The 13881-nt window shown below is 55.1% G+C and overlaps 8 protein-coding genes across 8 annotated transcripts; 3 read left to right on the top strand and 5 right to left on the bottom strand.

Annotated features, from left to right (window-relative positions):
* Nucleotides 1-292: 292 nt before the first annotated feature.
* Nucleotides 293-1264, top strand: RPL38 (60S ribosomal protein eL38 RPL38; the record flags this gene model as incomplete). The annotated part of the gene is made up of 4 exons (XM_076676116.1): nt 293-295; nt 864-924; nt 992-1144; nt 1218-1264. 4 exons carry the CDS (start codon nt 293-295, stop codon nt 1262-1264), a joined length of 264 nt encoding a protein of 87 aa, XP_076536654.1.
* Nucleotides 1265-1767: 503 nt separating this feature from the next.
* On the bottom strand, nt 1768-2645 carry JCM15063_005012 (uncharacterized protein; the record flags this gene model as incomplete). Its single annotated transcript, XM_076676115.1, has 3 exons — nt 1768-1888; nt 1953-2039; nt 2461-2645. The coding sequence occupies 3 exons, from the start codon at nt 2643-2645 to the stop codon at nt 1768-1770; spliced, it is 393 nt and encodes a 130-aa protein (XP_076536653.1).
* Nucleotides 2646-2786: 141 nt separating this feature from the next.
* Nucleotides 2787-4654, top strand: JCM15063_005011 (uncharacterized protein; the record flags this gene model as incomplete). The annotated part of the gene is made up of 3 exons (XM_076676114.1): nt 2787-3239; nt 3322-3621; nt 3689-4654. The coding sequence occupies 3 exons, from the start codon at nt 2787-2789 to the stop codon at nt 4652-4654; spliced, it is 1719 nt and encodes a 572-aa protein (XP_076536652.1).
* Nucleotides 4655-4971: 317 nt separating this feature from the next.
* JCM15063_005010 (uncharacterized protein) lies at nt 4972-5982 on the bottom strand (the record flags this gene model as incomplete). Its single annotated transcript, XM_076676113.1, has 1 exon — nt 4972-5982. One exon carries the CDS (start codon nt 5980-5982, stop codon nt 4972-4974), a length of 1011 nt encoding a protein of 336 aa, XP_076536651.1.
* Nucleotides 5983-6679: 697 nt separating this feature from the next.
* On the bottom strand, nt 6680-7067 carry JCM15063_005009 (uncharacterized protein; the record flags this gene model as incomplete). Its single annotated transcript, XM_076676112.1, has 3 exons — nt 6680-6820; nt 6894-6986; nt 7065-7067. The coding sequence occupies 3 exons, from the start codon at nt 7065-7067 to the stop codon at nt 6680-6682; spliced, it is 237 nt and encodes a 78-aa protein (XP_076536650.1).
* Nucleotides 7068-7811: 744 nt separating this feature from the next.
* GPC1 (glycerophosphocholine acyltransferase) lies at nt 7812-10180 on the bottom strand (the record flags this gene model as incomplete). Its single annotated transcript, XM_076676111.1, has 11 exons — nt 7812-8087; nt 8154-8182; nt 8246-8378; nt 8445-8611; nt 8685-8785; nt 8852-8953; nt 9009-9079; nt 9144-9192; nt 9257-9405; nt 9477-9501; nt 9570-10180. The coding sequence occupies 11 exons, from the start codon at nt 10178-10180 to the stop codon at nt 7812-7814; spliced, it is 1713 nt and encodes a 570-aa protein (XP_076536649.1).
* Nucleotides 10181-10548: 368 nt separating this feature from the next.
* Nucleotides 10549-12562, bottom strand: JCM15063_005007 (uncharacterized protein; the record flags this gene model as incomplete). Its single annotated transcript, XM_076676110.1, has 9 exons — nt 10549-10742; nt 10820-10892; nt 10975-11212; nt 11276-11418; nt 11487-11577; nt 11651-11894; nt 11971-12244; nt 12350-12425; nt 12522-12562. 9 exons carry the CDS (start codon nt 12560-12562, stop codon nt 10549-10551), a joined length of 1374 nt encoding a protein of 457 aa, XP_076536648.1.
* A 381-nt stretch (nt 12563-12943) lies between these two features.
* Nucleotides 12944-13720, top strand: JCM15063_005006 (ATG3/ATG10 family protein; the record flags this gene model as incomplete). The annotated part of the gene is made up of 3 exons (XM_076676109.1): nt 12944-12961; nt 13037-13289; nt 13371-13720. 3 exons carry the CDS (start codon nt 12944-12946, stop codon nt 13718-13720), a joined length of 621 nt encoding a protein of 206 aa, XP_076536647.1.
* Nucleotides 13721-13881: the final 161 nt, after the last annotated feature.

Here is a 13881-nt window from a genome sequence, read left to right as displayed (position 1 = left end):
TCGACGGAGGGGAGAGCGAGATGAGGGAGAGTATGATTGCACCCCACGTCGTAATCTGCGAAACGACGCCGAAGTGAACGACGCGGAGAGACATTTCTCGTGTCCATTTCAGGACCTTTTTTTGGTGGCAGTAAAAAACCTGTTTGAGAACAGGTTCTGTCAGGGTACGATTTATGCGTAACAAATCAAGGCGAAGAAATGGCGAAGTTGGAGAATAGCGAGAAAACGACCTCCGCGCGCGGCGAGACGGTTCGCTTTCTCGTTCGCCCTACTCGACCCTTCAGCTCCAGTCATGGTTAGTTGAGCCTGGTCCTACCTAGCTTCAGCACTCGAACTCTCGTCTCTCCTGCGCCTGCACTCGCTGCACATGGTGCTCGCTTCCGGCCTCGACCACCGAGCAAGGTTTTTCCCTTGCTCTCCCCCTCTCGTCGCCCGGTCACGCTCCTGCGTCTCGCTATGCCCGCTCTCCGCCAGTGAGGCTTGCGCGATTGGCCTTGGCGTCTAGGGCTCAAGGTGTAGTCTCGACTCTCTAGCCCTTTTTTCTTCACTGAAAAACGGCGGACGAGTTCAAAGGTCGTACCACCACGCAGGTCACACGCTCTCTCTCACAGTGAGAGCGTTGGACCTCGTGTTCTCTGTACGACCTTTCGGAGGTGTCGCAAAGTTCTCTCTCTCTCCCTTGGCGGGGCGGGGGCGAGAGAGTCTTGGCGCTTCACCTCCGCGACGGTTTCACAATCGAACCTCAGAGTCCAGAACAACCCTTAGCTTTGGTTTACGCCGTCGAGAGTGCTTGAAAGAATGGACTCTCTGCGGGAACCCCTCGAGTGCTGACTCCCCATGTTTCCCCCTCTTCGTTTGTCTAGCCTGCCGAAGTTAAGGAAATCAAGACCTTCCTCGAGTACGCGCGCCGCAAGGACGCCAAGCGTGAGCCACCGTTCCCAAGTATTCGGTTCCAGAGATTCCGCTAATTCGATGGAAATCGTTTTTACAGAGGTGACCATCAAAAAGTCGGTCGCCCGCAAGGCTGGATCGGGAGCTGTTGCCACCAAGTACAAGTTCAAGCTTCGTTGCTCCCGCTACCTCTACACCTTCTGCCTCGCCGACTCGGACAAGGCCGAGAAGCTCCGTCAATCCCTTCCCCCTAGTAAGGGTTTTTCCTCGCGTAACTTTGAACCATCAAACCTGAAGCTAACCCTGATCATGATCTCTCTGTGCAGCCCTCAAGGTCAACGACGTTGACTCTGAGAAGAAGTCGAAGAAGTAAAAAACGGATTTCCTGTTCAGAAGACTAGGACCCAAAAACACATAAAATTGGAATCTACTCTGCCCTTGTTGGCTTGATTTTCCGATACCCAATTTCCATGCGGTCAATATCTATCGAGAGCTTCTTAGTCGCGAGCGGTCTTCATATTCGACAAGGTCTCGCAAAGAGCAAAGGATAAATCTCGATCGTCATTCTCTCGAGGTAGACGAGGCTCACCCACCCGATTCTCCGTCTCTCTAAGGATGATTTCGAAACGAAAAAAAAGAGGCTGAAATTTGCCAAGCACGTTTCTGAAAACGGGGGAGGGAAAGAAGAGCTGCCGAAATGGGAGATAAAAAAGGGGAGGGAGAGGATATGGCGCTAATCTGGGAGAATGGGAGCAAAAAACAAGTAGTGTACAAAACAAAAAGAAATCAACATGCCTCGAATGAGAATGGCAAAAGGAAAGAAGGGTGGTCCGAGACGTCGGGAAAGACAAGGAGGGGGTTTTGAAGGGATTTTTCTTAGAAAGGAGCATCGTTCTCATCGGACCCGAGCGACGAAGATTGACCGAGCGAAGACTTGGGCTTGAGGTTCTGAGGTTGCGACGATTGGAACGAAGATGACAGGGACAGCGGTTTGCCCCTGAGGAAAGAGACGAAGGAATCAGGGATGCGGTCGTTTTCGAACCTGAGAAAGGGTGACTCACTTGGTGTAGTGGCGCTGTTTCGACTGAACGAGCTTCTTGGTACACGGGCTCACCATCGTGTCGGTCGGCGAGTGGAACGACGATTGACTGTCGACGGACAAAGGCGTCGTGACATGCATGCGCAGGTTGGTGGGGGTCATCATTTGCGAGCAGTCGGAAAGGAAGCGTCGAGGTTCGAGAGCGAAGCGGACGCAAAGACGAAGAGCGAGAATGAAAGAGGGTCAAGCGTGCAAGAGTGCCGAGAGAGTGCCGAGAGTTAAGACGAGCGTGAGAATGTTGAATCAAGATTCGCCATGGGACCGTGGGCGTGCGACGTCACGTGAGGACATGGACCAGCCAGGTGGTCGCGACAATCGGTACAGATTGAGCGAGCATGTTACGGTATGCCACGGCAATGTTCAGTGGGGAGTACGGGAAGGATAGAGTGAGAAACGAGACAGGAAGTCGTCAGTCAACATTCGGCCAAAAAAACACGCGCGGATGCAGGCGAGACGCGGCGGGGACTGACCCAGACGCAGCCATCTTCTTCATGAGGAAACCTTTGGCTCCGAGGTGCATCGGGGCGGTACCCTTCTCGAGCTGGGCGCCGGTGCCCTGGGGCTGGTCGGCGGCTGATTGGGCGTCGTGCATCGGCTGGATCGATTGACCAGACGCGGGAGAGGCGGTCGTGACTTGGAAGACGGGAGCAGACATAGCGAGCGAGTAATGGGTCGTCGGCAATTCGGGGAATATGCAGTGGGCGGGAAGAGGAGGGAGAGAGAAGGAGAGAGCGGAGCGCAACGCCAACAACGTTCGTCCTCTCATCACTCACTCGCTCGACTCCTTCCCGCCACCATGACTGCCCAGCCCGACTCGCAGCGAAGGATGGCTTCGCTCGGAGGACTGCCGCCTGAACTCAAAGCCCAGATCGTTGCCGAGCTGTACCAGGATCTCTTGCTCGAGTCATACAGCTACGACGCCCTGACCACCCCGCCCTCGCGCAATTGGCCTACCTCGGTCGGTCCAGCACCGCTCTTGACGGACGAATCGCCGCGGAACGAGCCCCCAATCCGAGCGAGCCCCGACGACAGCGCATGGGTCGACGAGGACGACGATGACAACGACGACGACGACGACGACGGACAAGATGACAACGATGACCACCTTGCATTCGACCACGATCTCGCGGCTGGCGGGTTCTCACCGGCCCGCGGCAGCTCACCGGACCCAGAGTTGGACGAGGGCCTGTTCGCGCTCACGCTCGTGAACCATGAATTCGCCGAACTCGCGTACGTGTGGCTGTACAAGGCAAGCGACAGCAGCGCCTTGCTTCAAAATTCCCTTTCAGGAACGCCCCGCTGACCCTCGTGTACCGCACAACCGCCTGCAGCAACTAGACCTCGAGAACCGCAGTACCGAATCTCTCCTCTTCCTGATCAACGAGATCCTGCCACGGCATGCCCAGCACGTCCGAGCCCTCGCCTTCGGCTACGACGGCGACATGTATGTCGGGGCACAGCCCGCCACGGTTGCGTACGCGGGACAGGATCTCGCAGAAAAGGCGGAGCAACTCACGGGCATTATCGACTCCGACCCGCCGACGGACCGCGCCCGGGTACGGCGCGCTCGCAGCCTTCTGATTGCTAAAATCATCGAATTGTGCCCCCATCTGGAGCTCATCGATTGCGAGGTACGTCGACTTTGCGGGTTCTTACCGGCGGCGCTCGGCTAATCCCTCCGTTTCTGCACACGATCAGGCCTTCCAGAAGCATCCTATCGACGAGGACGCTTACGAAGACGATCCAGTCGTTATCAATCAAGACGACGTGTATGAGGTCGACCATGCAATCCAAGCGATCCGCAATCGAGCTCCAAACCTGATCGACCTGACCCTGTTGGTCAATGACGACGAATTTACGAACGAAGGCGACGTCGCATACTTGCTTGAGGGCTGTCGCAATCTGAAACGACTCGGGCTCGAATCGTACGTCGTGGCGAAAATCCCTGAACAACGCGCAGCATTGCATCAAGCGGTGCTCAACCTGGACAAGCTCGAGATCCTGAGTGTCAACGCGGGCTTCTTTGTCGACGACCGATTCGTCGAGCTCGTCAAGAACCACCCGTCCACCCCTCCGTTCCCGCTTCAGACTCTCGCTTTGACCGAATGTCCCGATCTCTCGTTTGCAAGTTTCGTCGACCTCATTCACGCGTTCTCTGACACTCTCCTCGCGCTCGACATTGATTCGACTCCATCTACGAATCACCCCGGCCAGACCGAGAAATTCTTGGGCAAACCTTTCAACCTGCCCAAACTCGAGGCTCTCGCGCTCACGACGACGCACGAAGCAAAATTCTTGCAGTCGTTTGTCGATTGCAAACTGGTCGAACTCAGCTTTGGGTTCTGCCCCGCCATCGCGTACAAGGACCTCGAGGCGTTCATCACGCAACACCAGGAAACGCTCCGAAGAGTCGAGATCAGTGACGACGTTGCTCTCTCGGATGCTCAACTCGAGAGTCTCGAAGTGTTTTGTCATGCAAAAGGGATCCGACTCGAGATGTTGCCCCCCGATTCGAGCTCGGAAGGTTCGGATGTGGATCCGAGCGATCTCGACGACGATGGATGGTACGATGGCGATTCGGACCTGATCCAAGAGTATCCCGATTTCGACGATTCCGGACCTGACAACGACAGTCTCGATGGACAAGATGACGACTTCGACTGAAATAACTACTACGAAAGGCTACTGTACATCTCGAGGGAAAAATTTGTTGTTATATCAAGTCCGTAGATGATGGACATACCCGCTGCAACGCATGTACAACACCGCAGGTCGCGCAAAAGTCAGCTTCGTGGTCTCTTTCTTGCGCGATTCCGTCTATTCAGCTATCTTTCGGTCGCAACCCAAGCTTTCGTCTGTCTACGATAGTTTCGTCTCTCTGCGAACGCACGGTCAGCAGCAGGGCCCGCTGGTCGAGTTTGAGCCCGAGCTTGCGCGACCGAGAGCCACTCACAAATCATCAAAGCTCGTTTGTTTCATGTTCAAGACAGGACATACAGATCTCCTTCATCTTCCTCCGGCACGTCATTCGTGTCGACCCCTAGCGATCTGCTCGAAATTAGGACGTTTACGTGACGCCAAAATTTGTAGAAAGACGTTTCCTCCGACCATCGTCCGAGCGACTTGACCACGTTAGGATCCACTCCGTTGAGGATCAGCTGGGTAGCTCCTCCGATCCGGATCGAGGTACCGTGGAGAGGTCGTTCATTGTTTTCGGCGAGCCTAGCATCGAGCCAGTTCAACCACGACGTTCTGTTGATCAGCACTCTTTTCCCTCGGTCGATTCCTGTTTCCGCTATGTACGACCAGAGGGTATCTTCCTGATTGATCTCGTTTTTTTCAAGGTGCATCGCAAGGAGATCCGCGCCCATGAGGCCGAGGAAACCATCGACGATTAAAATTCGAGCCCCCCCTCGCTTTTCAAGTTTGTCCCATGGCAGATGCACGTTGAACTCCCTGCCATTGTCAAGTTTGACGACGTCCTTTCCTCTCGGTTTCCTGTGGAACTCTTCGGCGTCGGCGGCTGCCCCCTTGAATGTGAATTCGCTGATTCGGAGCAAGCAGGTGAAACCGATAATGGTCGCTGTCAACATGGCGAGATGGAAGTGATCGTCCAACGAGTGTCGCAGTGAGACGACACTGAGAATCTCCCGGACGTGCTTTGACAGGAGTGGCGCGCGTGTCAGTTTTGGATGGGGTTCTGCTGACGCGATTGCCGAGAACGTGGTTCCGAGATTATCGAGATTGAAGTTCCATCCGTCGCTCGGTTTGGAAATATCCGCCCAGAGCGAAAAATCTCGAAGATGACCTAATTTCTTCTTGACTCCTTCGGCCCGATATATTCCCGCGAGCGATGAAGCAAATAGGCGTGCTTGCATGAGCGAGATTGGGAACCGTAATTTGTCTTCGAGACCTTCCATGCCACACCAATCCAGGTATGTTCGTAGCGCACTTGCCCATGCGTCTTTCATTTCTTTGGGCAGTAGGGCCATCGTGTTTGTGAGCGACAGCATTGATGCAGCCGACCATTTTCTGGTGTGCATCGCTCTACCTCCGTGTCGCCAGATGAGAATCGCCGCGTGGAAGATGCGATGCGTCGCCGGAATCTCAGTGGTTGGGAAGGTGAGAGCATTGTACAAGGACGGATACACCTTTTTCGCAAGGCGTTCGTGTTTGTTTGACGGGGGTGAATACGGGAAATGGGTTCGTTCTCGATCATTAGGCGCGCGGAGGAGGGTACGTAGGCGGCAATACGGAGGCCATGATCTCCATCGCCATGTCTACTTGCCCTGCCACTTGCGACCACCAGGCAGGTGTGAACGGAAGTTCTGTTCCCGCTGTTGGCGGCCGTTGCGTCAATCTTGGTCTCTTCGGGTTGCGGGCTCGCTCCCCCACACGGGCCGTCTGTGTTTCTGCTTGCGCACGCAGCTGGCGGAGTTCGAACTTTTGTGTTTCGGAGAGTGCATCGAGTTGCTCCAACCTGAGCAAGTGCGTGAGGTCGGACATTGTTTGATAGAAGAGAAGAGGGTAATTCTGCCGGCGATCAATTGGATCTCGCGTCTCGGAAATCAGGAAATGTTATAAGCGAGGTACTGCAGTTTAAATTTCGACATGGTGTGACAAAACACAACAGCTGACATCTGGATAGTTTATACATGGGCAGGCGCATAATTCCGCTAGACGAGTAGTTTACTCGTCGTCGCCGCCCGAGGACTTGCCACCCTTCTTGCCCTCCTCACTGGCACGCTCGCGGTCACCACCGAAGCCGTGCTCGGAAGACATGCGCTTGTCGGGTTGACCGTCCTTGCGAAGTCCATCGTGCTCCGAAGGCTTGATACGTGAGAGGGGTGGGGGCCCATCAGCTTTGGCTCTTGACAAGTCTGATCGTAGAAGGGAAGCTCACCTTGTAGACCTCCTCGGGTTGAGTCTCTCCTCCCTTCTTGCCCTGCTCCGAGGCGAACTCGTGGTCGTTGCTGAAGGTCTTCGATTCGTCAGACTGTGACAAAGTGGGGCAACATCCGAGACGGTTAGCGAAAGGAAGGAATAGTGCTGGACAGCAGTCAAGGGGACTCACCATGGTTGTTTGAAAGTGTGTTGTGGTGGTGGTGGAGTGAGAGGAAGAAAGTGTAGTGTGAGGAAGGAAAGAGAAAGAAACAGCTTGGCGGAATGGGTCGTGTTCTCGACGGGGAACATGACTGGCTCCCGATCGTCGAGATCTCGACCTTACGTCGACATTACGATGCGGTGTAATCACGCTTCACAAACGCAAGAAAAGCCGGTTCCCCTCGTGATGTCAGGATCACGATCTCGCATCGTCGAGAATCGGAGCACCACTCGAATCCAATCGACATCCGAGCTCTCGCTCGATTTCGGTGATCAGATTCCCTCCGCGTGGGCGGGTTAGATATGATCAGTGATCACGCGTTCGACATCTCGCTGTTATGCGATTATCAGACACAGCCGATTCAGGCAAACGAGAGGAGACCTCTCCGGTGAGAAGGCGCGATTGTTACGCAGACGTCAATTAGCGTTCGCGCAACCGCGAGGATCGCGAGTTCTGGTTTTGAGTTTGCGAACTGGCATAGAGCGGTAGCCCGTATCAAGTCATAGAGTCTGAGCCTGCATGCATCCAAGTTGCGCATGCGACGATCGAAGTTTCCGCATTCACTGACGTCTAGTTTGGCTGGAATTTCTCTCTGCACGGACCCTGCACTGGATCCCAAAGTCATAAAGTTACAGCACTCTACCACGGTGCTGATGTTCTATTGCCTTTGTACAACCGTACCATCAAGGCTCTCACGCGAGCGAACGTCGAGCTCCTTCAGAGAGGGGGTACATCTCGATCTGCTTCTTCCACTTGGTTGGCGGCTGCCTGCTCGTCGGCAAACTTGACCTCGGCCGGTTTCTGTGCGGGCGAGTCGTACATCGGAGTACTGCGCAGCACTTCTCCCGCAGGAGATTCGGACGTATCGACCGAGTTGAATGGGTCGGTTACAGGCGTGAGTGACGCCGCGGGAGTGAGCGGAGGTGGGTTCGTCGAGTATCGTGCGAGGAGCGCTTGTTGCTGTTCAAACTCTTTGCGCAAGGCGAGTAATTCCTGCCGTGAGAGAATTTCGCGTCAGTGACGCAATCGCTTTGCAAGAGGTCAGTGCACCGGCCACACCTTTTCAAACTTGCGCGAAAACACTTCCACTGTGAGAGAGAGATACACGCTGAGTTCAGCGAGCAGTAGAGATTAGGGAGAGTACCGCTTACTGTAGAAAGAAGCGCCATTCCAGACGCTGACACCGAACAGGAACAGGAGATAAACGTCGGACCAGAACTTGGAATCGTAAAGGACCAGGACAGGCGGCAACAGGGTCACGATTGTATAGATCGCTTGTCCTCCCTACAAATCGATTTCCAGAATGTCAGCAGCGATATCATCTCTAGCAATTGGCAATCTAGGATGTACCATGAATGCCGATTCCTTGTAACCTTCGGGAACTTTGGCAGCAATCTTGCCAATGAGACGCTTCTTGTCATTGACCATGAACGTGAAGCTCGTCGCTCGACCCTCTTTGATCTTGTTTGCGCGCAGCTGGATAACAAAGTGATAGTATGCGATTTGCCAGAAGGCATCTGTGAGCGTGACGATCTCCCACATCAGTCTCAACTTGTTGTCGTTCTAGTATGTAGCGAACAAATGCCTTACAAACCGACATCGATATCAGCATGGCGTGCCACGAGTTGAGATGAGGCAGTTCTCCCATCGCCGGATAGCGGCGCAGGGCTTCCTCCTTCGGATAGTAATGCCTGACGAGGGCGAGAATGGATCGCGTTAGGACTGAGCTGAAAGGCTGGAATGCGAAATCTCCTCACCGAATAACGGTGAAAACGAAGGGAGGGAAAATATGGATCGCAAGCGAGATGACCTTGTCGAGCGAGTGGAAAACGAGCGAGTTTCGCCAGGTTGCAATTGCGCTGTATGGTCAACAATCAGTAGAAGACTTGGGACACGAAGCGTCGCTAGACTTACGATCCCAGACTTCCGAGGGTCAAGCCGTAACAAGCTTGAAACAGGAAAGTGCTACCGGGGAACACGAAGAGCTTCGATACGTACACGATAAAGTCAGCGTAGCGTACGCGTTCGAACTATAGGTGAGAGCCCTACATATAGTACAGTGAGGAGGTTGACAAAGTAACACAGATCGAACAGGAAGCTATGCAGAAACAAATCGATCAGCTCGATACAATGCACGACCGGAAATGGATCAAAGGACCCACTAGTGATACGACTTGCGCTTGTAGGTATAGATACGATAGGGTGTGTAGGCGAGCATCTGTATGCCGTAATAATCTGGGATCCAGGTTGGGCGAAAGCCGAGCAAGAGGGCCGAGATGAGCACATTCATCACTCCGCAAAAGAAGGAGATCTTGTCGTCAATGAAGAGCAGGGATCAGTAGGCTCCATCAATATTGCATCTGGATACGCTCGAGGACCTACCTTGTCTCGCAAGCGAACGGTTTTCCTGAAGTGCATTCGCCCCGGCGTCAGTTTGGCCGACTCCGCGCGAAGGAGTTGATGACAGATACTCACTCTTCTTCCCATTTGACGACCAGTTTGGACATGCTCCCTCTCATCCTCTCTCGCACTTCTCGATACTTGCGTTCGAGCCTCTCTTTCTCCTTCTGGCTCAATCCAGCAAATTCTGCCCTCTGCCCAACCGGAGTCGTTCCTCCATGGCTCCCACTTCCCGAAGAGCCTCTGCCAACACCGGGGAATTCGTTGAACGCGGCTGGGAGTTTGAACGAGTCACGCCCGACGCGTTGTTTCGCATCGTCGAGCAACTTGTCAGCTTTCGACTTCCACGAGACACTCTTGCGTCTCAATGGTCTCGTCCACAAGTCCCAATGCGCGTCGACGACGTTGAGAAAGTCGAGTAGACTGAATGCCGAGAATGGATCTTCTTCGTGTATCTCGAACCGAGACGAGGCCGATGACGAGGTCCCGTTCGAGTCGGTCGAGGTGCGCGAGAGGGTCGGACGAATCGCTTCAGGTGAAGGTGGGTCGGTTGCGACGAGAGACGGAGAAGGAGGCAGCGAGTTCAATACGTCACTGGTCGAGGGTTTCGCAGAAGCGGGCGCAGAGCGACGCCGCATACCGTCGGCGTGATTAGGTGCAGGCGGGGTGGTGTTTATGGTCGCCATCACTTGTTTTGAGGCGGAGGGAGAGAGAGAGGAAGCAATTTCACGTGGCGCTGCTGCGGAAACATCTCGCAAGAGTCGTGGAGCCTCTCCCGACGGTATTCTCTCAGTCGAGACTGTAAGGTAACGCCTAATGTGACGCAGGTATCTCGTGAGCACTCGGTGCATTCTTCGTTGCGGAAGTGCAATCCATACACGTCAGCCGGACAAAGCGCTGCACGACTCGCACTCTTCGACAACACAAAGTACAGATCATGTTGGCACGGCACTGCTAGGTAATCACAAGTAGGCGTAAAGTACGAAGAAAGACCGAAAAGAACCCCTGAAACGGACAAAGAGACAAGAAATACTGATGTTTTAGGGTGGATGTTTTAGAGGTGACTCTTGACTCCCTCGTTCTTCAACAGCAGTTGTTGCGTTTTGAGCATCTTTTCGTGTCGAGCGCGAGCCTCGTCAACCCGCTTGAGCTCCATCTTGCCCAGGTTGGCGATGTGAGTCTCGTCGGGACCATCGGCGTAACGTAGGGTTCGGACTCCGGCCCACATCGCTGCAAGGGGCGTGTCCTCTGGGGAGAAGGAGCAGCGTATGTAGCCGCATCAGCCGTGGTTCTTCCAAGAAACGACATAATACCTTGAGACTCACGAGAGATACCCTCGGCACCGTGTAGTTGCATCGACCGATCGATAATCTTGCCAACAATGGTGGGCACAATAATCTGTTGCGGAATTTCCTCGTTAAGTCGGTCAGACTCTGTGCTGTTCCCTGGGGATTCAGCCGAAAGAGCGCTGAGGACTTGCCTTGGCCATCGAAATCTCCTTCATGGCGCCCTTCGCTCGTTGCGGGTGCAAGTCAATCATGATGGCGGCACCGAGCACGAGAAGTCGCGCTTGATCCAACTCGATCCTCGAGTCGGCAAGATCCTTGACGACCGTGCCGTGCTGGTACAAGACTTTACCAAAGGTCGTCTTGACGGGATCGGTCGCACGGATCAGCGCGAGGTCGAGTGCACGAGACGCGAGTCCGAGAGAGCGCATGCTACATGTTCAAAGCATTGTCAGCTGTTGGTCGAAAGCGAGCGGATGGGAGATGACCGCTCACCAGTGGTGGATGCGACCGGGTCCAAGGCGACCTTGGATAATCTCGAAGCCTTTACCCCAGCCGAGAATCAAGTTCTCCTTCGGAACCCGCACGTTGTCGTAGATGACCTCGTAGTGTCCTTCGGGGGCATCGTCGTAACCGAACTTTAGAGAGAAAAGCTGAGTGAGTACCATAGAAGCTCGAACGTGATCGGAAATTTCAGCCGACTCACGACTTGCATCGGGCGCACGAGTTTGACTCCAGGCGCGTTACTCGGCACGATGACAATCGACTGCTGCAGGTACTTGCTCGCCGAGGTATCACTGTAGGAGCGAATGCGGAGCATGAGCACAGACCATTCGGGTCTAACCGGGAAGAAAAGGGGAGAGCGCTTACGATTTGCCGAGGACGAGGTGAACGGCGTTGCGAGGGTCACCAGCTCCCGAGATCCACCACTTGTGTCCGTTGATGACGATCTCGTCCGTCTTGGGGTCGAGCTTGATCGAGGTGCGGATGTTGGTGGCGTCAGAACTGGCGACGCCTTTCTCGGTCATGGCGAACGAGCTGCGAGTCTTGCCCTCGAGGAGCGGCTTGAGCCACTTTTCTTGTTGGGCGGGGTTGCCGTACCGAGCGAGAACCTCTGCAGACGGGATAAACGGGGTTCAGCGTCGCCCTAGTGCGCTCGATCGTCTCGTATGTTTGAAAGAGTGACGAACCCATGTTGCCAGTGTCGGGGGCGGAAGCGTTGCAGGCCTCGGGCGCGACGCGGATCGCGCGGCCCATGATCTCGGCGCACACGGCGTACTCGAGGTTGGTCATGAAGCCACCTTGAGCGGCGTAGTGGTCCTTCGAGAGCCAGATGTTCCAGAGGCCGAGCTCCTTGGCACGACCCTTGAGTGTCTCGATCACGGCAGGGTACGACTTCCAGCGCTTGGACGGGTCGGTCGAGATTTGGGCATGGAAGAGCGCTTCAGCGGGAAGACATTCCTCCTACACAAGAAGAAGGGAGAAATACGATCGAGTCGGTGGTTTGTCAGCGTTTCGGGGCGTGATGGTGCGAGAGCGAGACAGAAATTTCCGCAAAAGGGAACGCACCTCGACAAACTTGATGAGCGTCTTGAGCGTCTTGCTGGCGCGGTCGGAGAACTTGTGCCCAACGAGATTCCATGCGCTATCGTCTCGTGGAACGAGCGGTCAGCGACTGAGGCACAGATGAAGAACAGCGGGCGAGGTGGGGATCGGCAAGTGGATGGGGGATGAAGCTCACGATTGTCCGATGTACGCGACGACGGGGTGAGTAGTATCCATGTGGGTCGAATGGGGTCTGGACCAGGGATTTTCTGGGGAGGATGCAAGAGGAAGAGAGGCTGCGAGCGCGGCAGAGTTTCGTGGCGCACCTCGGCAGCCGGTTCGACCAGAACCCGAACTTCGACTTCCCCTCTTCGCGTCCTCTGCCCGGCTCGTTCGGGGCCGTGCGCATTTCTTCCCGGTCCCACTCTGGATCATCCGCCTCCGCTTACTCGGCAACCTGCGCAAGATGCCCTAGTCGCCCTTCTCACAGCCTCTCGTTCTCGCGTGGACTCCTCTCGCCGACTGGCGACTCTCCCCAATGCTACCGCTTCCACCGAAGACACGTTGAACTGTCTAGCTCGCTGCAATGAAGCGCGTGCGCCAGACTGGCAGCTAGTGATGTTTCAACCTCAATCGGTGCGTGAATCAAGACTCTTCGGGATGTCCCTCTTGTCGCAGCTTCCCCAGCTCATGACGACCTTGCCATGACAGTACCTCCCAGGTATCGAGTACTTGCGCCGTCGAATCCTCGACCGTCAATTCGAACCCGAGTCACCCGTCGAATTCTCTCTCGTCCACGAGCGAGAGGACTCGGACGTGCTCCTGGACGCTGAACACGAGGACGATGCTTGTGCCTCCGAGTCGTGTTCGCGTAGAACGACAGAGGTATGCAAGGTGCACCTGTCGATCTGCTGGAGTGATTCGTACCAAACTCCGGTCCTCTGGTTCGAGGCGTACCGGACCTGTACGTCGCTCACCTCCTCACCTAGTTGCCTCCCCTCCATTCTGACATGCATCGAATCTGTGCGTTATCCGTGACTCGCAGCCGGAGCACCGCTTACTTTGCGCGAGATTGCGAGTTCGACCATCTTTCACCGCTCGGTCCTCGGACCGACCTACCCTCTCACCACACTCGACCCCAATGCGGCGTCGCAACCGCATCTCGACGTGCCCGACGACTGCCCCGCGACGACGCCGTTCATCTCGCAGTCGGATCATCCTGCGACGGGCCGACCAAGCTGGTTCTTGCATCCATGCGAAACGAGCACGATCGTCGATGAGGTACTGTCAGCGTCTCCAGAACGACACGAACGACTCGGGCTAGATGCATGGGCGCAGAGCTGGGTTGCGAGCTGGTACATGGTGGTCGGCTCTGTGGTAGACTTGACAAACTAGAAATTTTGCGACGCGTTACGCTCTGCCTATCATGCCTTTGGGATTCACCTCTGTACTACGAGAGAGGGAGTGCAAAACTATAAAAAATGTGCAATTTATTCGACGCGTCAATTTGCATCGCCTTGATCAAGGCTTTATGTAAGTCTACGCGGAGGTCCCGC

The sequence above is a fragment of the Sporobolomyces koalae genome, assembly GCF_050403365.1.
Source record: "Sporobolomyces koalae JCM15063 DNA, S_koalae_JCM15063T_v1_ctg3, whole genome shotgun sequence".
Lineage (NCBI taxonomy): Eukaryota > Fungi > Basidiomycota > Microbotryomycetes > Sporidiobolales > Sporidiobolaceae > Sporobolomyces > Sporobolomyces koalae.
The sequence above is the reverse complement of the archived record's forward strand: the minus strand, read 5'-3'. Positions and strand labels throughout refer to the sequence as shown.